Source organism: Carassius gibelio, chromosome A2 (assembly GCF_023724105.1).
Source record: "Carassius gibelio isolate Cgi1373 ecotype wild population from Czech Republic chromosome A2, carGib1.2-hapl.c, whole genome shotgun sequence".
Taxonomy (NCBI): Eukaryota; Metazoa; Chordata; class Actinopteri; order Cypriniformes; family Cyprinidae; genus Carassius; species Carassius gibelio.
This window is the reverse complement of record NC_068372.1, coordinates 21,972,550-21,997,936: the sequence shown is the minus strand read 5'-3', so window position 1 is coordinate 21,997,936 and position 25,387 is coordinate 21,972,550. Positions and strand designations below refer to the sequence as shown.

At 34.7% G+C, this 25,387-nt stretch overlaps 1 long non-coding RNA gene and 3 gene segments (V, D, J or C); all 4 read left to right on the top strand.

Moving 5' to 3' along the window:
* The first annotated feature begins 5,118 nt into the window (after positions 1-5,118).
* Positions 5,119-5,884, top strand: LOC128023638 (T cell receptor alpha variable 18-like). The segment is given in 2 exon segments: positions 5,119-5,282; positions 5,491-5,884. Coding segments are annotated over 2 exon segments (354 nt in total).
* Positions 5,885-9,652: 3,768 nt separating this feature from the next.
* On the top strand, positions 9,653-10,583 carry LOC128023622 (T cell receptor alpha variable 3-like). The segment is given in 2 exon segments: positions 9,653-9,745; positions 9,879-10,583. Coding segments are annotated over 2 exon segments (354 nt in total).
* Positions 10,584-11,488: 905 nt separating this feature from the next.
* Positions 11,489-12,103, top strand: LOC128023606 (T cell receptor alpha variable 9-2-like). The segment is given in 2 exon segments: positions 11,489-11,579; positions 11,651-12,103. Coding segments are annotated over 2 exon segments (471 nt in total).
* Positions 12,104-18,031: 5,928 nt separating this feature from the next.
* LOC128023595 (uncharacterized) lies at positions 18,032-21,195 on the top strand. Its single transcript, XR_008186029.1, has 3 exons — positions 18,032-18,768; positions 18,961-19,128; positions 21,055-21,195. It is a non-coding gene; the product is annotated as an uncharacterized LOC128023595 (long non-coding RNA).
* The last annotated feature ends 4,192 nt before the right edge of the window (positions 21,196-25,387 follow it).

The following is a 25,387-nucleotide window of genomic DNA, read 5'->3' as shown; positions in this document are numbered from 1 at the left end:
CATAGTTGTAAGCTGTACAAATCTCAATTTAATGCAAAGCTAACCTCATCTTGATGTTTTTTATGTTATATATATATATATATAGCAAGGACACATTTGTGGCATGTTTTAATGAAATAATCCTGATCAGAGATTTCAGAAATGTATTTCATTTCAGGTGGATTGGCAGACAAAATTGGACCAAGAGAAGAAGATAGTAATATAATCACGAAAGAAGGAGAGTTTGTGACCCTGAGCTGCACATATGATGTTAGCAGCAATAATGTTTGGCTTTACTGGTACAGAAAATATCCTAATAGAGAACCTCAGTATTTACTGCTCAAAGGTGCTCGATCAGAGATTGGTGCTGAGGATAAATCAGACCATCGGTTTCAATCAAGTACATCCCAGTCATCCACTGAGCTCGTTATTGAGAAAGCAGTTCTGTCAGATTCAGCTCGCTATTACTGTGCTCTAAGAGTAGCAGCCCAGTGATAGAAAATGCCTGAGACGCTTTACAAAAACATGCTTTAAACAGTCTTTAATCAAATCATCAAACCACAATTGATTATTTTTTTTGTAAACAGCTTCTCTGGAAATTAGAGTATGGCAACACCTGTGAATTTTGGAGATAATGAAAGGTTATACAGGGGGCATGTGAAACTATCACTTCGCATCTGTTTGTCTAAATAAGTAATTTAAAATGACTCTAGATTCTGAAGTCTAGAGTCGTGGGGAAGTCGTGGCCTAATGGTTAGAGGGTTGGACTCCCAATCGAAGGGTTGTGAGTTCTAGTCTCGGGCCGGACGGAATTGTGGGTGGGGTAGTGCATGAACAGCTCTCTCTCCACCTTCAATACCACGACTTAGGTGCCCTTGAGCAAGGCACTGAACCCCCAACTGCTCCCCGGGAACCGCAGCATAAATGGCTGCCCACTGCTCCGGGTGTGTGCTCACAGTGTGTGTGTGTGTGTTCACTGCTCTGTGTGTGTGCATTTCGGATGGGTTAAATGCAGAGCATAAATTCTGAGTATGGGTCAACATACTTGGCTGAATGTCACTTCACTTTTTTTTTTTTTGAGCAAACAAACAAGAAAATAAATAAAATATATAATTATTCTAAAGTAGTTATCCTTCCATGATCCTTTAAAGACCAAATAAACCTGCATAGCTTTCATGTATATAATGGCAAGGGGGGAGTTAAACAGGCACTGGCGTACAGATAAAGATAGGTAACAATCAAACTCTGTGTGAAGTAGCTTCTCTTTGTTTAGCCTGTTTCTGGCAATTTGTTGAGTGAACATGTTCATCTATATTATCTGATGTCATCACCACAAGGTATATTTTTGAAAAATACTGAAACATGTTAAACTGATTTGTGTATATATTATAACATACTACCAATGCACTACACTTTATAATATTATATAATATATTATTTAAAAGATCAGTATATAAATTTTATGTTCATACAAGATGTGTGAATGTTTGTTTGTTACAGTTGATGATACATTTGAACTACATCTAGTCCACCCGTTCCAGGAATAACCATCAATCACAGAAAAGAGCAAGTAATTCTGGAGATCTCCTCTTCTGCTTTATCAGACTCTGTTCTGTACTACTGTGTTATGAGGTCCGCAGTGTCAGGAAACATAGTAACTTAGAACAAAAAAACTTTCAACACAATTTCACTGCTATAGCCTGGCAAAAATAACACCATCTGGAAGTACTGTTGATGACCAGCTGAATGTCTGGGATTTCCAATAAAATTGCTGGGACTTGGAACATGAATTAGCATACTAAATGTCTTAATGAAAACGTAACATTACAGAAAGGTTTAGTTGATAAAAAATGTCATTAGCATGAAGAACAACCTGGACATGTGCGATTAGTGTGTGATGTCACTAACCACACCCACTTCTACATTAATTCAAACTGTAGAGTCAGTGAATCGTATCTTCTTCATTCACATTAAATACATGAATTCCCTAAAGTCCATCATTACAGTGTCTCTAATTACGGCAAACATTATTTGTATTAAAACAAAATAAATTACTTGAAATATTAACAGACAGATGTTGACTGCTGATTCTCATGACAGGTTATATTTTAAGTGCCATTTATAGGTTTGAATCTTGTTTTATTTTTTATTTTTTATAATACTTCTTTATCAAAAGTGACAGTAAAGACATTTATAATATAACAATAGACTTCTATGTCAAATAACTGCTGTTTCTTGAGCGCCAAATCAGCTTATTACTGTAGAATAATGTCTGAAGCATCATGAAGCCTGGAGCTTTCATTGTAATTTTGATCATTCTATTATACTGTAATTCTAAAGGAAAATTCATTTTTGTAGGTGTATTTGCTGACGGCATTGTGCCAAAAGAAGTGGGTACAAAAATAAAACCAGGAGAGATATACAGTGTCCTCCATAAGTATTGGAACAATAAAGACAAAATAGCTTTCTCTGCTGTGGAGTCAAGACATTAGCAAATATGATTAAAGGATGAATATGCGACAAAACTACAGAATGTCACATTTTATTATTAGGACTTTCGACACTACACGTTTAACCAAATAAAAAGAACAGCACTTTTAGAGTTCATCCCACTATTTTATGTGAGCAAGAATTGGAACAGTTAAATTTAAGGCAGATATAAAAGATTAAAAGCTAATATTTAGTTGCAGATCCCTTGCATGCTATTAGAGCAGTGAGTCTGCAATCCATAGACATCACCAGACTCTTGCTCTTATGCTGTGAAATGCTTTTCTGCAGCCTTTAATGCATCCAGTTACAACTGTTGCTTGTTTTGGGGAGTTTCTGTCTTTAGTTTCCTCTTCAGCTAGTGAAATGGCAGGCTGGAGGATTTAGATCTGGAGATTGATTTGGGCAAACTAAGACTTTACATTTCCTTGCCCTGATAAAGTCCTTGACTGAACTGGCAGGGTGTTTTGGGTCATTGTCCTGATCCAATATGAAGTGCTTTCTAATGAGTTTGGTGGTATTTTCTTGAATGTGGGTAGCAAAGCTGATTTTGTACCCTTCCAAATTAATTCTGCTACTGCCATCATACAATTAAGTCATCATTAAAATGAAGAAGTCCTGTTCTAGAGACAGCCATGCATGCCCATGCCATGACACCAGCTCCACCAAGCTTTACAGATGAGCTTGTATGCTTAGGATCATTTGCAGTTCCCTTTTTTCTCCACAGTTTTGCTTTCCAATCACTTACTGTAGATAAAGGTTAATCTTTGTCTCATCAGTCCATCAACTCAGTTCCAAAACTCTGGCTCACATTTGTAAAGAATCTTGACTTTCTATTTTTGGTGCTGAACAGAGGTTTGCATCTTGTTGTGTAGCTTCTGTAATTCTTTGTCAAATTCTCCTTTGGACTGTAGATAGACAGAGCATCACCCCAGCTTTCTGGAGCTTGTTGGTGATTTTACAGACATTTAGGGTTCATTTTCACAGTTTTTTATAATTTGTCTGTCATCAACTACTGTTTTTTTTCTCAGCCGACCAGGTTTTTATTGGTTGCTATCTTGAAAAACAAGTTTATGATTTCAAAAGTAGTCTGATTGATTCCTAGCTGGTGAATTTAGCTCTTTCAAGAGACAAAATGTTATTGTAACTAATAGGTTAAACAATGTATCTTACAGTATTGTTTTAGCTTGAGGTATAGAGCATTGATCAATCAAACTAAACCAAACATGAAAAAAATCATTCCACATGTGTTTCTGGTTTTGTGATGAATAATTTTAAGAGGCGGAGCATAACATAGGCCTGTAGGACACAGAGTCATTCAGTGAATGGCATCACAGATGACTGAGGCGAGCAGCAGCCTGTTCATCATGTTCACATGTGTGCTTATACTGCTGTCTTTAACTCAAGGTAAAATCTTACATACTGTATCACTCATTACATTACACCATTCTCATTTTAAATATGCCCAACAATCCTTATATATATTTTTTTGTTGGTTTGTTTTGTTGTAGTAAACAGAGCTAAAGATGTCATCACCCCATACAGTGATGCAGCATTTGCCACTGAGACTGAGAGTGTGAAACTCTCTTGTAACTACACTGGTTCTGTTGAGAGTCTTCACTGGTATCTGCAACATGCAGGTTCACCACCACAGTTCCTCATTCTGGATTACTATGGAACAATTACTCGTGCGAATCCTGGAATATCCATCAGTCACAGAAAAGAAGAGAATAGTGTGGATCTGATCATCTCCTCTGCTGCTGTATCAGACTCTGCTCTCTACTACTGTGCCCTGCAGCCCACAGTCACAGGAAACACTCTAAACACCATACAAGAACCTGAAACACTATTAAATTGTAAACAGTGTTGACTCCAGGGGCGCTGCCAGGAATTTTGGGCCCCATGACAAAAAATCAAACAGGGCCCCCTCTGCACAGCTGTTGTCACCACATCTCTAGGACCTAACTGTCCTACCAAAAGCTTTACATAACTCTAATCAAAGACTTGCAACTGTCTTGCTGCTTGTAGTTCAATACTAGTACTAGCACAATATTATGTCTCTCCACCAGGCATATGAAGGCATATATTCAGAATATTTAATTGTGCTCTGAAACTGCAATTTCTTTCTGAATTACTCTGAGCTTTGTATACAAAATACAGATCCATTCATCATTGTTAAAAATTAAATTATTTTACAAGATTAATTGCTAGTGTTGGAAAATAACACTATTCTGATGCAAACTATTATGAATTTCATAATTTTCTTAAAACGTATGTAATATAGTGTACAATTGGGACAATTCTCAAAGGTTTTCATAAATTCCTATCCACCGAGCAGTATAGTTGGAGCAATTTTGCACATTTAACTTTTTGAATGCACTAGTTCTGAGATACATGTATATGTTCATTATCTGCCACTAGGGGGTGAAGTTACAGCAAAAACAATACATGCAGTGAATTATTTACATTCAGAATTCTAATTGTATTTTCTTAAAACAGATGGCAAAATAATCAAAGATATCAAACAGAGAGAGTGAGTAACTCTGAGCTTTATATAGCTCAAGTACAAAAGAGCAAAATAAAATCCTATTAACTGACAGTCATCACAGTTTCTAGTAGAAAGATAGAAAGTGGTCTAAATATCTGAAACCACACCCACATTTATAGACTATTAGCTGCACAAATGACTCCCCATTACATTGAAGCATTTACTTTCAACTTCAAATCATTAAGCATATATTAACACGCCTAATTTATTATAAATACATTTCTTACCATGGAGAGATGTGTTCTACTGCTTCTTATAACAGTAACAGGTAAAGTGCATTTCATTAGACTTGAACAGACTGAGGATTCAAATTTTTAATTGTGTACATATTAATTGAATTGATATTATTAATTGAATCTGATATTCTATATTTCATAGCATAATAAATGTTATAATTCATAGCACTGTTACTTTATCAACAGAGAGAACAGGGGTTAAATTAAACTTTTAATAAAGAATAATTCATTCTCTTGCAGGTATATTTGCTGATAACATTCAACCAAAGGACAAGGACAATATAATCAGTAAAGAAGGAGAGTCTGTGACACTGAGCTGCACATATGATGCAAGCAGTAACAATATTATGCTTTACTGGTACAGACAGTATCCCAAAACACAACCTCAGTATTTACTGTGGAAAGGTGCTCGATCATGGAGCAACAGTGAGGATATACCAGACCGCCGGTTTCAGTCAATTATATCTGAATCATCCACTGAACTCACTATTGCCAGAGTAACTTTGTCAGATTCAGCTCTCTATTATTGTGCTCTAAGAGTTGGAGCCCAGTGATACAAAATGCCTGAGAGGCTTTACAAAAACTCACACCCAAACTAATTGCTTTGAACTGTATTTGATCAACTGAAAATCAAACCACAAAGTCTCTGAATAACAGAATATGGCAACACCTGCCAAAACTTAACTGAGATAAATGAAATTAAGGATTAAAGTTTACTTCATGAATTATTACCACCCTTCATGCTGTGATCATCAGTGTTCATGCTGATGATTTATAAATTAAAAACAGCTCATTCATTTGACTTTACCAGACAATTAATATTTTACCTCAACGGTCCAAACTAAGGTGTTGTTTGAAGAAGGAGAAAATTGTATAAGTATATATGAATCTCATTACATTCATATATTTACCTTTCAATTGAAACTCATTAAGCATTTATTTATTGGCTTATTTTATTAGCAAATTTTTGACCAAGGAAAGATGTGTTATACTTGTTATTACAATTTCAGGTAAAGTGCATTTCAAATATCAGCAATAGACTAAAATATATGGTGGAATCAAAGTGTTGATTATGTACATATTCAATTCATTGATTATAAATTATAATTCTGACATCATATATTGTTTTTCATGTTGTTAATTCATTGCACAGTATATGTAACAACAGAAAGGAGAGGGGTTTTAATTAAACTTTTCTAGCTGGAAAACATGCAACATCTTACTTAAGTACACTGTCCTGCAGATAAACTAAAACTTCTTGAAAATGATGATTTTTATTTTGTTTTAATTTGTTCTCTAACAAAAGTATATTCTATCACAAACTGTCAGGATTTTATAATTTTTGTTTGCTGTTCTATTATTTCATATGAATATTTATTTCTTTAAATATTGATTTAATTTTGAATATTGCAATCTGCAGGTGTCAGTTTTTGGAATGTCATCACACCAGTGTAAACTGAGGTGTTTGGGACAGAGGAAACAGAAATAATACTGTACAAATACACATCATATCCCTGATTAGTACAATGAACATTTGAGAAATGACACTACTTGTAAAATAACAAGTGCAAGCAGATCCATTAGGCATCCATCCATCATAATAATTGTTAATTTCTGTGTTTTACAAGAAGGTTATGTCAAAAGGCGGAGCTTAACACAGGCTTGTGAAACAGATTAGTTCAGTGATAGTCAGCATCACAGATCACTATTGCAAGCAACAACTACCATCGTGTTCACTTGTGCACTTATACTGCTCACTTGAACTCAATGTAAAATCGTAAATGCATCATTACATAACAATATCTAATTTTAAGCATGCTTAAATAAGTTTTGAATGATTGAGGCAACACTTGCTGCTAAAACTGTATTAGTGTAGGAAGAGTCTTATTCAAAATGAAGTATAGTGCTTTTTTTATTAAACTTATAAACTGACTGACCAAATGGTTGTTGCACAGATTTGCATTTAAAGTTCAAGTGGATCTGTTTTCCCATAAGCTTTACCTCATGTATTACCTGAAACAGTACTTCTCAGCTGTGTGTTCATGTTCACTCCAGTCCTGTAGCTCAGTCTGTGTTTTTTTATGCTGATTTAAGTATAATTTTAAATGATAGTAGTTTGCTTGAGACATTATCTGTTTGACAAGGAAATAATTAAAATTCTGGTTGAAGAACAGCTTGTGCTGAACTAGAACATATTTCTGGTTAAAATCAACATGTTGCTCTGCTTAACTGGTTTGTTCTGCTATCTTACATGCATTGCATTTATTTGTCTTTTCTATTACTTTGTCTAGTTGACATGAATAAGTGTGGAGTCTAAATAAACCACACCCACACTATGGTTTCACAATAGGCCACTACTATCATACATTTACCTTTAAACTTCAGTTCATATAGCAAGCTACGCAGTAAACCTTCCCAACATGGAGAGATGGTTTCTACTGATTCTCATAACAGCACCAGGTATAAAACATTTAATCTGAGCAGATTCAAATATTTTTATATTAAAATGTTTGGCCATTTTTATTGGTACTCTACTACAAAAACAAAGTCACATTTGTTGAAGAAATTCTTTGCTAGTGTAATTTTTATTTATACATGTGATGCTTTTTTGGATGTGTAGAGAAGCCAGCTGACCTGTTCAATCTGTCCAATTCTCCTGCAGGTATTTTATCTGACAGTATTCAACCGAAGGAAACTACTATTTACAGAACTGAAGAAGAGCGTGTAATGCTGGGCTGTTCATATGATACCAGCAGCAGTTATGTCTATCTCTACTGGTACAGAAAGTATCCTAACAGAGAACCAGAATATTTACTGTATAAAGGTGCCCGATCATATAGCAATGAGAATATACCAGATAGGTTTCAGTCCATTACATCCCAAACATCCACTGAACTCACTATTAAGAGTGTAACTCTGTCAGATTCAGCTCTCTATTATTGTGCTCTAAGAGTAGAGGCCCAGTGATATAAAATGCCTAAGAAGCTTTACAAAAACTCACATGTAGTTTTTGCTTTAAAAAAATAAAGATCAAATAAGAATTAAACCATAGTTATATCTTGTACAAACCACAATGCTCCTTTCATTACACCTGCTGGAAGAAAAGAACTGTGCTTAGGAGGAAACTGTAAAAGAAGATTACATTCCCGATAATTGTTTTGTCATGCATTTTTTTGTTTTTTTGAAGGAATAGTTTAAACAAGAATGAAAATTTGCTGAAAATTTACTTGACTAATGCTATCCAGATGATTTTGGATTAGCATTAGTTATGCTAACCAGATGAGTTTGTTTCTTCATTGGAACAGATTTGGTGAAACTGTGCATTACATCGTTTGCTCACCAGTGGATCTGCATTGAATTGCTGCCATCAGAATGAGAGTCCAAACAGCTGATAAAACCATCACAATAATGCACAAGTCATTTTGTCCTGTTTGTCAATTAATGTCATATGAGGCTAAAAGCTGTGTGTTTGTAATAAACCATTTAAATGCTGTGTAATTAATCTAAATTAATCTTTAATGACATGAGGGTGACTACATTTTCAGCAAATTTAAAATTTTAGGTGGACTATTACATTAATCCTTTCATAAGCAGTTATACGCTTATGGATACTGCATGGATTTTTGCTCTTGCATGTGGCACTCTTGTGAATGACATCCTCCAGTCCAAAATGAGATGTTCCGTCCAGAAATTATTAAAATATTAAAGACTCCCTTGAGGGATGTCATAAGCTTTAACTCATGTATTAGTCTACCTGAAACAAACATTAATTTAAACAGCTTAACAACTGTAACAGTATTTCTCATCTGTGTATTATTCATGTTCACTCCAGTCAATACTGTAGCTCAGTTTATGGTTTTTAATGCTGTTTTAAGTGTAACTTTAAGGGTTGGAGATTGTTTGAGACATCATCTGTTTGAAAAGGAAAGAATGCACATTTTTGTTCAAGAACAGATTGTGCTGAATTAAAACTTAATTTTGGTTATAATCAACATGTTGCTCTGCTTAACTGGCTTGTTTTGTTCTGTTATATTTAAGTATTCCATTTACTTGTCTTTTCTATTGCTTTGTCTACTTGAGATTATTAAGTGTGGAGCTTTTACATAATATTAGTTTTTTTGTCCACATAGAAGAACTTGCCGTTTTTTTACTTCCATAATGCTAATGGTGCTTTTCCTTACACATATAAAGATGGCAGGGTAACCAAAGATAAATGCACAAAGAGACAGCAACTCTGAGCTCTATATGACAGATTATGAGCAAACAATCTAGAGGAAATTAAACTAACTGACAGTTTCTCAATTTCTAATGTAAAACAACAGGAAATATCAGAAACCACACCCACATTTACAGACATTATAGCTGCACAAATGACTCTCCATTCATACATTTACCTTTCAACCTATAACCATTAATGCATATTTACAGACCTAGTTTATTGGTAAATTTCTCACAATGGAGAGATGTGTTCTACTAATTCTTATAACGGTATCAGGTAAAGTGCACTTTAAATATTAGCACTACACTAAAATAGATATAAACATATTTAATTCTTAGATGTTGAACTAAAATGCTTGAAATCACATGTGATAAAGGAGTTTTATAAAACATAATTAATTATTTTGCAGGTGTGTTTGCTGACAGCATTGAACCAAAAGACAAGGATAATATAAACAGTAAAGAAGGAGAGTCTGTGACACTGAGCTGCACATATGATACAAGCGGCACTTATGCTATGCTTTTCTGGTACAGACAGTATCCAAACAGAGAACCTCAATATTTACTGCGTAAAGGTGCTCGATCATGGAGCTACAGTGAGGATATACCAGACCGCCGGTTTCAGTCAGTTACTTCTGTATCATCCACTGAATTTACTATGGACAGTGTAACTCTGTCAGATTCAGCTCTCTATTATTGTGCTCTAAGAGTTGGAGCCCAGTGATACAAAATACCTGAGAGGCTTTACAAAAACTCACAAACAAAATAAATGCTTTGAATCATATCTGATAAAGTGAAAAACAAACCACAGTTGTACTTTACATGAGCCACAAAACCTGTGAATAAAAGGTTATGGTAACACCTGCTTTAACTTAACAGATAAATAAAAATTAAGCATGAAAAGTTTCATTCAACAATTATTACTCTGAAAAAGTGACTGCTTTGTTCATGCTAATGATTCAATAACTCATTTATTTACCGTATTTTCCGGAGTATAAGTTGCACTTTTTTTCATAGTTTGGCTGGTCCTGCGACTTATAGTCAGGTGCGACTTATTTATCAAAATGAATTTGACATGAACCAAGAGAAATGAACTAAGACAAATGAACCAAGAGAAAACATTACCGTCTCCAGCCTAATGCTGCTCAGTGCTCCTGTAGTCTACCACTGAAAACAGAGGGCCCTCTCGCAGCTGTAGACGGTAATGTTTCTTTTGGTTTTTGGTTCTAAATAAATGCGACTTATATATGTTTTTTTCCTCATCATGACGTATTTTTGGACTGATGTGACTTATACTCAGGTGCGACTTATAGTCCGAAAAATACGGTAGTTGATTCTGTCTGTCAGTGTGAGTCAGATTATTTGAATATGAAGACTATCTTTAGGGGGAGGTGCATTAGCAGGAGACCTGCTGTTCTACAGTAGAGAGTGAATCAATGTTACATCAATAAAGGTCTGTCCTGCAGATGTCCTGTCCTGTTTTTCAGTCTGTTCACTAACATGTAAAAATATTCTATGCCAAAGTGTCAGATTTAATTTTCTTGCTTGCTGTTCTGCTGTGGCATGTGAAATTTTCATTTAAATGATTTCAACTTGAATTCTGTCTTCCTATTTGCAAGTGTCAGTTTTGGGAATGTCATCACACCAGTCCAAACTGAAGTGTTTTGGACAGAAGGACACAATAAAACTCCTTTAACTGCTCCTCAGCAGTTAGTATTGCCCATATCCCGGTTCAGCTCCTGAATACTTTTTAGTCATTTTTCATACTACAGAGAGTTAAACAAAAGTCTGAAATTGTAGATCAAGATCCTTGATTCTCTGGAAAACTTTAAAAAAAAAAAAAAGAAAAAAAAAACTGTGCAAAAGCACATCATACTTCTGTTAGGTAATTGAAAATTAGAGAAAAATTACATTACTTTGAAAGATAACAAGTCCAAGCAGATTTAGGCATCAATCCATCATATATGTTAATGTCAAAAGTCAAAAGGTGGAGCTAAACACAGGTTGTGAAACAGATTAGTTCAGTGATAGTCAGCATCACAGATCACTGATGCAAGCAGGAACTACCATCATGTTCACTTGTGTGCTTTTACTCCTGACTTTTACTCAAGGTAAAATCTTACAAGTATCATTATATCAACATATCTCATTTTAAACATGCTTAAATAAGCTGTTGTTGTAGGTAACAGAGCTAAAGATGTCATCACCCCATACAGTGATGCAGCATTTGCCACTGAGACTGAGAGTGTGAAACTCTCTTGTAACTACACTGGTTCTGTTGATAGTCTTCACTGGTATCTGCAACATGCAGGTTCACCACCACAGTTCCTCATTCTGGAGTACTATGGAACAACTACTCGTGTGAATCCTGGAATATCCATCAGTCACAGAAAAGAAGAGAATAGTGTGGATCTGATCATCTCTTCTGCTGCTGTATCAGACTCTGCTCTCTACTACTGTGCCCTGCAGCCCACAGTCACAGGAAACACTCTACACTTCATACAAGAACCTGACTGGCTCTATAATGAGATGTCAATAACAGCAAGTAGTATCCACACAGATGAAGGTACTTTTATTTTGATGATACATTAAAATTAATAATTAATTATACATTTTCTGGCTGGTTATATTATGCTGGTTACATGTATTGATTTAACTCTCATTATTGAAAAGTAATATTTTCAGATGTTTCATCATGTTTTGAAAACTTCAATAACTAAAGTAAACATTTATCATCCTTTATATTTTTCAGGTTCACCAATGTTTTATCCTTGTTAGACTCCTGAATGTTGTCAACGGGAGAACAAATGTTTATCACACCACCACTGGGGGGTGCTGTTTACATACAAATGTTTCTGAGAGGACACCTACTGTAACTGTATCTGAAATGAATTCCCATATGCAAGGAACAACAGAAGATGGCCCTTTTTCTGGACTTATGTGTAATTTGGTGAAACTATTCTTAAAGGGGTCCTTTTATTCTTTTTCACTTTTTCAACTTTAGTTTTCCTGCAATGTTCTTGTTTGAGCATAAAAATATCAGCAAAGTTGCAAAGCTCAAAGTCCACTTCAAAAGGAGATAATCACAACAGTAATCACTTTTCAAAAAGTACAACAAATGACTCGTTTGGACTACAACGCATATTTTCTGGGATTTGTGATATCACAAATACTGACAAATGGGATGAAGGGTCCCGTTTGAGCTGCACAAGAGAAGGCAACGAGTGTTATCACTTTGTCAGAGACACGTTAGCTTTCCCAAAACAGACAAACTTAGAGTGGTTGCAATCATCCACTAATATCTTTAAAAAAAAAAATTATAAACCCATATTATAAATGCCTAATATAATCAATATAGATATCAATCAAAATAAAATTTGTCACTAGACTGCAAATATAATACAAACTGCATTTTCAAATATTAAATATAGTAGTCTCTTGTTTGTTTAGCTTTAAACTATCTTTATAGTAACATAATGAACACAATGAACATAAAAACAACTAATGTAGGAAGAGACTTATTCATCAAGAAATATAGTTATTGTTAAGATACTGATACACTGACTGAAGGCACAATCTTATCATCTCTGCTTTTAATAAGACAAAACAGAGAAGGTGGTCTAAATAATCCACACCCACACTGAAGCTACAAATAGGCTACTACATACAGTATATACACCATATATTTACATTTTAACTTCAGTTTACAAAGACAGTAAACCTTCCCAACATGGAGAGATGCTTTCTACTGATTATTATAATCTGAGCAAACTCAGTGTATATTAAACTCAGTGTATATTAAAATGTTTTAAGCCATGCTTATATTTTTTACTCTATTATTACTATCTACTAACCACAAACACACTAGTGTAAAACCTGTTGGAAAAAAAGAGCTGTGCTAAAGAGGAACCTGTAGACCTGTTGTCATTTCATGGAAAACCCTCCAACAAAAGAGCCTCTGAAAATAAAGTTTTCCATGTTAAATTTAATATTTGCCATAGTGTGAATAAGCGTATCTTACAATTAAAATGAGTTTCATATTTTTTTAAAGAATAGTTTACTCAAAAATTAAAAACTGCTGAAAATGTGCTCACCCTTACGCTATCCATTATGAGTTTGTTTCTTCATTGGAACAGATTTGGTGAAATTTAGCATTACATTGTTTTCTCACCTGTGGATCTCCAGTGAATGGGTGCCATCAGAACGAGAGTCCAAACAGCTGATAAAAAATCACGATAATCCACAAGTAATCCATGCAACTCCAGTTTATCAATGTCATATAAGGCCAAAAGCTGTGCATTTCTAATAGCCAGATGTATCATTAAAATGTTTTAACTTCAAACTGTTGCTTCAATCTAAAATATGACTGCAGTAAAAAAAAAATCTTGTCTGAATCAGGAGAGAAATATGGACACTTGTTAGCACTGTTTACAAGCAAAAACAGTCCAAAACATTGAATATTATGTATTATGGACTCATATTTTGTCCAGAAGTGTTAGTTCACCTGAAAATGAAAATGATGTCATTAATGACTCACCCTCATGTCATTCCAAACCCGTAAAGACCTCCGTTTATCTTCAGAACACAGTTTAAGATTTTAGATTTATTCAGAGAGGTTTCTGTTCCTCCATTCAAAACATATGGACGGTATACTGTCCATGTCCAGAAGGGTAATAAAAACATTAATCTTTTCTTCCGGGTCTGTGAGCGTGTTCACTGCAGTGTAGTGATGTCCGGTTCACAAACGAATCATTAGATTTAACTTGAAGCAGTTCACCAAATCGAACTGAATTCTTTGAAATGGTTTGCGTCTCCAATACGCATTATTCCACAAATGACTTAAGCTGTTAACTTTTTTAATGTGACTGACACTCCCTCTGAGTTCAAACAAACCAATATCCCGGAGTAATGCATGCACTCAAACAGTAAACTGACTGAACTGCTGTGAAGAGAGAACTCAAGATGAACCAGATAACGAACAAACGATTGACGACCCATTGAAAGTGACATGATGTGTAGCCAGGTACGGTGTCCCATACTCTGAATACATTCACTCCATTCATACATTCATTCACACCCCCCTAATTCCTGCTGGTACTGAGAATCCAACCTGCGTGTGAACCATTAGGCCACAACTGCTCTTTTGGTACTAAAGTAAAACTTCTGACCTGTGTATTCTTATTTAAAATACTGTAGGCTTCAAATGGGGATTCATCAATTATGGACTGCAGCTTTATGGGGAGTTAATCTGAGACCTCTTCCTTAACTTGACAAAGAATGAAAGATTAGTAGACAGTTGGTGCTAAATACTTCATTGTGCAAAATGATTACTCCCTATTTCCATGCTTTGCTTTGTTGTCTTGAGTGTATTCCAGATTGAATGTACTGACTAATAATAATTGTTATTTTTGGTCCCACTTTATATTAGGTGGCCTTAACTACTATGTACTTACATAAAAAATATGTTTATATGTTTATAAGTTTTCATATTGTATTGTAAAACACTTTTGCTGCTATTGAGGTGGGATAGGGGTAAGGTTAGGGAGAGGGTTGGAGGTATGGGTATGTTTAAGGGTGGGTTAAGGTGTAAAGTATGGGTCAACAGTGTAATTATAAATGTAATTACAGAAATTAAATACAGATGTAATTACATGTCATTTTTTTATATAAGTACAATGTACAAACATGTATGTACACAATAAGTACATTGTACTAAATTATTAATTAAAATGTAAATACATAGTAGTTAAGGCCACTTAATATAAAGTGGGTCCGTTATTATTATTATTATTATTATTATTATTTAATATACAAATGAAAGTGTTATGTTTCAGTACATTATAACATGATAACTGCATGAATTTTGACTCTTGGTGTTGTCAGTTTATATTACATTTACATTACATTATTCATTTAGCTGACGCTTTTATCCAAAATTGCTATATATGTCAGAGGTCGCACACCTCTGGAGCAACTATAGGGGTTAAGGGTCTTGCTCAGGGACACATTGGTATCTTACAGTGGATTCGAACCTGGGTCACACCAAAGGCATGTGTCTTATCCACTACGCCATCAACATCCCCGGTTTTCCAAATGTCATCAATCCAGTCAAAAATTAAATGTTCCATCCTGAAGGAGCAAATATAACTCTGTCGTGAACATTCTCTTCAGCATATACTCTACAGTGGTATCACCAATATCCTTCTAAATATCCTTTAGTCATTCTATATTCTACTGGGAAAGTTTCCCAAAGGTCAGAAATTGTGGCTCGAGATCCTCGACTCTTGTGCCCACAGTGACCAGAAAATAAACAACACTGTACAAAGAGTAAGACAGATCACACACTGCATCACTGTCAAGCACTTAATTTAACATTCAGTTTATAGTTTTAAGAGGAGGAGTTTGCTTGAGACATCATCTGTTGACAAGGAAAGAACAGAAAGTTTAGTTGAAGAACATCTCGTGCTGAACTAAAACTTCATTCTGGTTATGATCAACATGTTGCTCTGCTTAACTGGTTTGATTTGTTCTCTTATATGTAAGTATTCCACTTATTTGTCTTTTTTTATAATTTTGCTGAGATTAATAAATGTAGAATTTGTGTTAGTTCATTTTTATGTATGTTACATTTCTATAAATTGACTTTTGATTTTGAAGGTGGCAGTTCTGCGAATGTTATCACACCAGTTCAGACTGAGGTTTTTAAGAAAGAGAGAGAAAATGTTACTCTGTCCTGTAGCTACTCCTCAGCATCTACACTGCATTGGTATCGCCAATATCCCGGATCAGCTCCTGAATTTCTTTTGATAATACTACACGCTACAGGAAAAGTTTTACAAAAGTCAGAAATTGTGGATAGAGATCCTCGCTTCTATGGGAAAGTGAATGAAGAGAAAACCCATGTGATTCTGGAGATCTCCTCTGCTAAACTGACAGATGCTGCTCTGTATTACTGTGCTCTGACGCCCACAGTGACAGGAAACACAACACCACCATATGAAAACCCTCCTAACAGTGATACTATAGGTGAATGTACTGTACCATACATGTCATGTCTTCTGAATATATGAAATTATATATATACACACTGTATATATAAGCCAAAAACAAAAACTTGAAAAAATATTATAGATTTGCATTGACACCATGATACATGTCATCTATTTAGAAAATGTAGTTGTGCTCTGATTAGGAATTACTCTTAGTTTTGCATTCATAATACTGATGTACAATACTGATCATAAAATGTATTGTTTATATTGCATTCATGATTGTTTGCATGAAATGTTTGGACAAGTTCACTTTAAAATTGCTGGTGTTGGAAAATCACTTTATGCATGTTTTTCATTTATAGTCTTCACAAAAGTAATTTAAGTCAGTAGTGTTAACCTGGGAAAATATTTCTGCAATTTCTGCAACAAAACTTATCTTAAAATGTATCATAATTCATTGTTTAATTGGACCTTTTTTGCAAAATGATGGTCTCTTAATGCATCAGTTTTATGATAAATGTACTGTATTTGTTTGTCATCTGCCACTAGGGGGTGATGTTACAACAAAAAAATCGTAAAAATTATTTTTCGTAAGGGTGTGTCAGTTTGGGGAATGTCATCACACCAGTCCAAACTGAGGTGCTTGGGACAGAGGGGCACAATATACTGTAACTCTGTCCTGTAGCTACTAGTCTGCAGTGGTATCACCAATATCCCGGTTCAGCTCCTGAACACCTTATAGTCATATTCCATGATACAGGGAAAGTTTCAAAAAAAGTCTGAAATTGTAGATTTAGATTCTCTGTAAAACTGAACAAAAAGAAAACCCCTGTGGAACTGGACAGACTCTTCTCTGTACTAATGTGCCCTAGAGCCCACTGTGACAGAAAACTAAATAAAACTGCAAAAAACATTTCAGAAATGATATTACTTTGTCAAATAGAAAGTGCAAGCAGATTTAGGCATCAATCCATCATATATGCTAATGTCTGTGTTTTTAAGAGGGTTATGTCAAAAGGTGGAGCTAAACACAGGTTGTGAAACAGATTAGTTCAGTGATAGTCAGCATCACAGATCACTGATGCAAGCAGGAACTACCATCATGTTCACTTGTGTGCTTTTACTCCTGACTTTTACTCAAGGTAAAATCTTACAAGTATCATTATATCAACATATCTCATTTTAAACAAGCTTAAATAAGCTGTTGTTGTAGGTAACAGAGCTAAAGATGTCATCACCCCATACAGTGATGCAGCATTTGCCACTGAGACTGAGAGTGTGAAACTCTCTTGTAACTACACTGGTTCTGTTGAGAGTCTTCACTGGTATCTGCAACATGCAGGTTCACCACCACAGTTCCTCATTCTGGATTACTATGGAACAATTACTCGTGTGAATCCTGGAATATCAATCAGTCACAGAAAAGAAGAGAATAGTGTGGATCTGATCATCTCCTCTGCTGCTGTATCAGACTCTGCTCTCTACTACTGTGCCCTGCAGCCCACAGTCACAGGAAACACTCTACACTTCATACAAGAACCTGACTGGCTCTATAAATGAGATGTCAATAACAGCAAGTAGTATCCACACAGATGAATGTTACATTCAAATTCATATTTAACTATACATTTACCAGCTGGTTAGTATTTCTACTAGTTAATATTTCTTATGTTCATATTTACTTAGTAAATTCGATTTTTTTTATGAAATCATTGATATAATATAACAATATAACTATTATATAACTATCTATACCATATCGATATCAATAAATAAATTCAAGTTTTATCTTCCTTTTATTTTTCAGATTCACAAAAGTATTATCCCTGTTAAACTTATGGATGTCAATGGGAGAATACATGTTTGTCACATCACCACTGGGGGGTGCTGTGTGCATTAAAATATTTTAGAAAGGACGAATTTAATGCCGCAAGCACAAACCTTACTATCAAATATTGAATATTTAAACTCTACCAAAACGGCTTTATTTAGTTTATCTTTAATGATCCTCATAGTAACATAATAAACATGATCACAGTCACATTTGCTGATGAAACTGAATCAGTAGAGGGAGATCATTATTGAACAAGAGGTAATATTTTTAAGTTTCATTCACTGAAGGCACAATCATCTCAGCTTTTAATAAGTGAAAACAAAGAAGGTGGTCTAAATAAGCCACACCCACAGTGTAACTTCACAACAAGATACTACAATCATTACAATTCAGTTTATAAAGCCTCGAGCATGAAGTTAGTAAATCTTGGAGAGATGGAGAGATGCTTTCTTCTGATTCTAATATCCACTACAGGTAAAACATGTAATCTGAGTAGATTTAGATATAATGTACATTAAAATGTTTTGGCCATGCACACATTTTTTTATTTTACTCTATTACTATAATGACATCACTTTTTTATTTTTGTAATTTTAATGTAAACATTTTATGACATTTTGGACAAACCAGCTGACCTGTTATTAAATCTCTCCAATTCTCTTGCAGGTATCTTATCTGACAGCATTCAACCGAAAGACAAGGAAACTAATATTTACGCAACTGAAGAAGAGCGTGTAACACTGAGCTGCACTTATGACACAGGCAGCAATTATGTCTATCTCTACTGGTACAGACAGTATCCTAATGGGAAACCAGAATATATACTGTTTAAAGGTGCCCGGACTTGGAGCAGTCATGAAGATATACCAGACACTCGGTTTCAGTCGATTACATCCCACACATCCACTGAACTCACTATTACTGGAGTAACTCTGTCAGATTCAGCTCTCTATTATTGTGCTCTAAGAGTAGGAGCCCAGTGATACAAAATGCCTGAGAAGCTTTACAAAAACTCATATGTACTTAAAAAAATATCAAATAAAAATTAAACCACAATCATATTTTGTGTAAAACCACAGCACTTCACAAACACAATACTGTAACACCTGCTGGAGAAAAAAAAAGTGCTTAGGTGGAAAGTATACAGGAAGATAATAATCCTTTGGTTTGTCATGCCATAATAAACCTTCCTTTTTAATGCTGTCAGCAGAAGGTCTACACTGACTAAAAGTAACAGACCAAAATATAGAACAACAAATATTTCAACGTCTCTTTAATACATTCTGACTGCAACAAACTTCAGGTTATTAGTGGTACTATGCATGTTCATATCTATCATATCTAGGCCTCAAATGCTATTTTATCTATTCTAGACTGCAACTTTTAAGGAGAGGAGTTAACTTGAGATGTCCTCCTTAAGGTGCCAAAGAATGAATGATTTGTTGAACAACAGTTTGTGCTGAATACAGCATTGTGCGAAATGATGCTCTACTTGCCAGTTTTGCTTTGTTGCTGTGTGTATATTTTCAAATCTTGATCCCTTTTAACTACGATGAATTAAATAAAGTATAAATGTTTCATTATGTAATTATTGGTATGAAAATGTAACTGTCAAAGTGCCCCTTTATTTGACCGATTTTTCCGGTCAGTTAGATGGTTTTTGTTTTGTTAGTTTTTTTTTTTTTTTGACCAGACACGTTGATGTTTTGTTGTCTTGCATATAAGTATCCTATTTCAGCTCTGTTTTGTCTACTTATTTCTATGTCTTCTTTGTCAAAATGTAGTCAAATGTTCATAATCTCATCTGCAGATTTCAGTTTTTCATCACACCGATCCAAACTGAGGTGTCTGGGACAGAGAGGGGCAATATAACTACTCATTACGTCATGATTAGTCTGCAGTGGTATCGCCAATATCTGGGTTCAGCTCCTGAATACCTTTTAGTCATATTTCATGCTATGGGAAAGTTTCACAAAACTCCATAACTGTAGAATTAAATCCTTGATTCTGACTCAATTCAGACTCTGCCCTAAACTCTGCCCTGATGCCCACTGTGACATGAAAACAGTACACACCATACAAAAACCTGACTGACTCTTACAATAAGATGTTGCCAAAAACAACAGGATCCATACAAATGAATATGTCAGTTAGATAAACTGAATTAGCTGTTACTCAAGTTATTTTGGTTTTATTATTCATTATTTTATCTTTTACTTAATAAGGTATGACACAGAAGGAGGTCAAAATAAGCCACACCCACACTGCAGTTTCACAACAAGATACTACGATCATACATTTACCTTTACTTCTTTCCACAAAGCAAGTTAGTAAACCTTCCCAACATGGAGAGATGCTTTCTTCTTATTCTAATATCCACTCCAGGTATAAGACATGTAATCTGAGCAGACTCAAATGTAATGTACAAATGTTTTGGCAATGCAATTTTCGCTATTTTTGTTACTTTATTGCAATAAAATCATCACATTTGTTGGAGAAACTGTTTTTATGAATGTAATTTTCCTTATAAATGTGATGAAGTTTCGGACAAGCCAGCTGACCTGGTATTAAATCTCTCCAATTCTCTTGCAGGTATTTTATCTGACAGCATTCAACCGAAAGACATGGAAACTAATATTTACACATCTGAAGAAGAGCGTGTAACACTGAGCTGCACTTATGATACAGGCAGCAATTATGTCTATCTCTACTGGTACAGACAGTATCCTAATGGGAAACCAGAATATATATTGTTTAAAGGTGCCCGGACTTGGAGCAGTGACGAAAATATACCAGACACTCGGTTTCAGTCCATTACATCCCAAACATCCACTGAACTCATTATTAAGAGTGTAACTCTGTCAGATTCAGCTCTTTATTACTGTGCTCTAAGAGTAACAGCCCAGTGATACAAAGTGCCTGAGAGGCTTTACAAAAACTCACTCAGAAAACTTGCTTTGAACAGTGAGTTATCAAATGAATATCAGACCACATTTGTGTCTTCACAAACCACAAAGTCAAATTGAAGGATATGGTAAAACCTGCAGCAAATAAATAAACAGCTGCATGTAGCCTACAGTAAACAACATCTGATGTAAATGGGGTAATTTTAGTGATTAATAATTAGTCAGCCCTCTGTATTATCAGTAGTATTATCTCTTTAGCATGGATTATTAGTATGAGATTATTATTACGTAATTTATATTTTAGTCACAATATTGCCAGTTGTTTTTGCTCTTTTGTTCTGCCAACTCAAATAGTTCCAAATGAAGCCACAAAAGAATCACGGCTTCTGCAGCGACACACAGTTAAGGGTGCGTGTTTTTGAACAGTTCAACTCTGAATGATTCGGTCATAAAAACAGACTCACTTATAAAAACATTATTTTGGTTAATTCCTGAATTAATCTGAGCTTTTGCATGGATTAATTTAAAGGATGTATGATTCAATAAAGACATGTTTCATTCCTGAATGATTCAGCATTTTAAATTAATCAGTTAATGACTCACTCAAAGAAAGTCCAGTCACCTGTCGCCACCTGTTGGTTCTGTTTTTGGATATTAGTACTGCATCAATACTGCATTGTAATGAGGTACTTCATGATGGGAATTTTGAATGTCAATTTTGGGAATATCATCACACCAGTCCAAACTGCGGTCTTTGGGACAGAGGGGCACATTATAACTCTGTCCTGTAGCTACTCCTCAGCGATTAGTCTGCAGTGGTATCTCCAATATCCTGGTTCTGCTCCTGAATACCTTTTAGTCATATTCCATGCTACAGGGAAAGTTTCACAAAAGTCTAAAATTGTAGATCTAGATTCTGGATTCTCTGGAAAACTTCAAGAAAACCTGTGTGGATCTGGAGATCTCTTCTGCTAAAGTGACAGAGTCTGCTCTGTAATACTGTGCCCTGGGCCCACTGTGACAGAAACTAAATTAAAGCTGCAAAAAACATTTGAGAAATGACATGATTTTGGCAAATAACAAGTGCAAGCTGATATACAGTAGGTATCAATCCATTATAATATATGTTAATTTCTGTGCTTTATAAGAGGGTTACTGTATTTTTACAGGTGGAGCTTAACACCGGCCTGAGAAACAGATTAGTTCAGTGATAGTCATTTATAGTCATTTATTTTTCAGATTCACAAATGTATTGTCCCTGTTATACTAATGGATGTCAATGGGAGAATAAATGTTCGTCACATCACCACTGGGGGTGCTGTGTACATTCAAATATTTGTATTTTTAAGATTTGCATACACTGAAGATACAATCATCTCAGCTTTTAATAAGAAAAAACTAAGAAGGTTGTCTAAATAAGCCACACCCACACTGTAACTTCACAACAAGATACTACAATCATAGAATTACCTTAAAACTTCAGTTTATAAAGCCTAGGGCATGAAGTTAGAAAATCTTGGAGAGATGGAGAGATGCTTTCTTCTGATTCTAATATCCACTACAGGTATAACACGTGTAATCTGAGTAGACTTAGATATAATGTACATTAAGATGATTTTGGCCATACAAACATATTTTATGTTACTCTAGTACTATAACGTCATCACATTTATTAAGGAAACTATTTTTATTATTGTAGTTTTAATTTAGAAATTAAATTACATTTTGTACAAACCAGCTGACCTGTTATTAAATCTCTCCAATTTTCTTGCAGGTATTTTATCTGACAGCATTCAACCGAAAGACAAGGAAACTAATATTTACAGAACAGAAGAAGAGCGTGTAACACTGAGCTGCACTTATGATACAGGCAGCAATTATGTTGATCTTTACTGGTACAGACAGTATCCTAACAGAGAACCAGAATTTATACTGTGGAAAGGTGCTCGATCGCAGAGCATATATAGTTATACACCAGACCGTCGGTTTCAGTCGATTACATCCCAAACATCCACTGAACTCAGTATTACGAGTGTAACTCTGTCAGATTCAGCTCTCTATTATTGTGCTCTAAGAGTAGTAGCCCAGTGATACAAAATGTCTGAGAAGCTTTACAAAAACTCATGTAGTTTTTGCCTTAAAAAAATAAATTAACATTTAACCACAATCATATCTTGTGTAAAGCCACAACACTTCTTTCACAATATGATATTTGTAACACCTGCCGGAAGAAAAGGAAATGTGTGCTTAGGGAGAAAATGGAAGATGATAATTCATTGTTTTTGTCATGACATAATACATCTTCCTACAAAAGAAGCTATAAAGATCTAGTTTTCCATAAAAAATTTTTAAAACTACAGTGACTAAAATTAAAAGACCAAAATACAGAACATCAAATGTTTCCATGACTGTAATCTCAGGTTATTAGTACTTCAGTAAAACTCCTGACCTGTGTGTTCATATCTGTCATATCTAGGCTTCAAATGCTAATTCATCTTATAGTCTGCAGATTTGAAGGGGAGGAGTAAATCTGAGACCTCCTCCTGTACCTGACAAGGAATGAATGCTAGTTGAACAACAGTTTGTGCTGAATACTGCATTGTGCAAAAAGACACTCTGCTATTGCTAATATTAAGTCACTAATATTGCTAAGTTCCTCAATATCTTTTAGTCATTCTATATTCTTCTGGGAAATTGTCGATCATGATCCTCGATTCTCTGGCAAACTGAATGACAAGAAAACCCATGTGTCTGATCATATCCTCTGCTGCAGTATCAGACACTGACTCATAATATACAAATATTATGGGGAAAAGATGATGAGTTAATGGACTTACAAGACTGTAGGATAGATAACAATGTTTTCTTGTAATCCTATTTTATATTATGCAGTTTATGTAACATTTATTCAAGATAAACTTCATTTGAAGGACTATCGCACGTAATGTTGGTTGGTAAATATTATAATTTAATAATGAAATATTTTATATAATAAATAACATAATTTCTTCATTTAGACTTTAATTATTAGACTACAGTGTTTCCCATACATTGAGTGCAGGTGTTTTTACATCACTGTATTTCTGAAGGAAACCGACTGTCTTCCACAAAAGCAATGAATGTCATTTTCATTTAATCTTGCACGTAATGTCAGATAAAGAAGTACTGGAGAAACCTCAATCTCTACCACTCAAACAGCGACTCCTGCTGGCACAGAATGAGTTTGCATAATGCCCCCTGTGAAACACTGGACTATGGTATAAATATATACTATATAACAGTTTCACTACAATTCAAGTTATAATGCTAGAATTAAATAACAATAAAAAAATAACACATATGCACTTATCAGATCCTGAATTTTTTATTGTTAATCTACACTCTACCAGAAAGATTTCACAAAGGTCAGAAATTGTGGATCGAGATTGTCAATTATCTGGGAAAGGGAATGAAGAGAAAACCCCTGTGATTCTGGAGATCTCCTCTGCTAAACTGAAAGATGCATATATATATATATATTCAATCAGTAAATAAATAATGAATATAATTTTATCTGAATCATAGAAGAAAACTGAATAATATTTCTCAAAAACTACTGAATGTTTTACGTTTGACAAGATGTATAGCTTTGATGTAAAAAAATAAAGATGAATAAAATTATGCCCAGCTTATGTACATTACTTTTATGATATTAGTTCACCACCTGCATGGAAGTCTTAGAAACTGTTAACCTTTGAAAAATTTGCTATATTTGGGACCTACAGAACAAGTCTCAGCACAGTGTAGATGTTGTTTGACAAGCAGTGAAGAGCAATTATACTTCCTGTTTTTGTATCCACTCCCTAATATTTAAAGACCAACCTCAAACAAAGCACATTATGATGTATCTGATGTGATCATGGAAAGACTTCAAATGCTCATTCGACAAATCAGAAAACATCTACTGCTGTATTTACTTACAGCATCGGGTACAATCCACAAGTCTAGTATGATTATTCAGGTATTTAAATATATACATCTTAATAGTGAAACTGTCTTATTAAAAAAAAAAAAATACCTTGCGCTGCTAATGCTCTACCATGAGCCACAGGAACAATACAGATGTTGTGTGACAAGCAGTCAAGAGAAATTATACTTCCTGTTTTTGTATCCACCCCCTAATATTTAAAGATCAACCTCTCATAGAA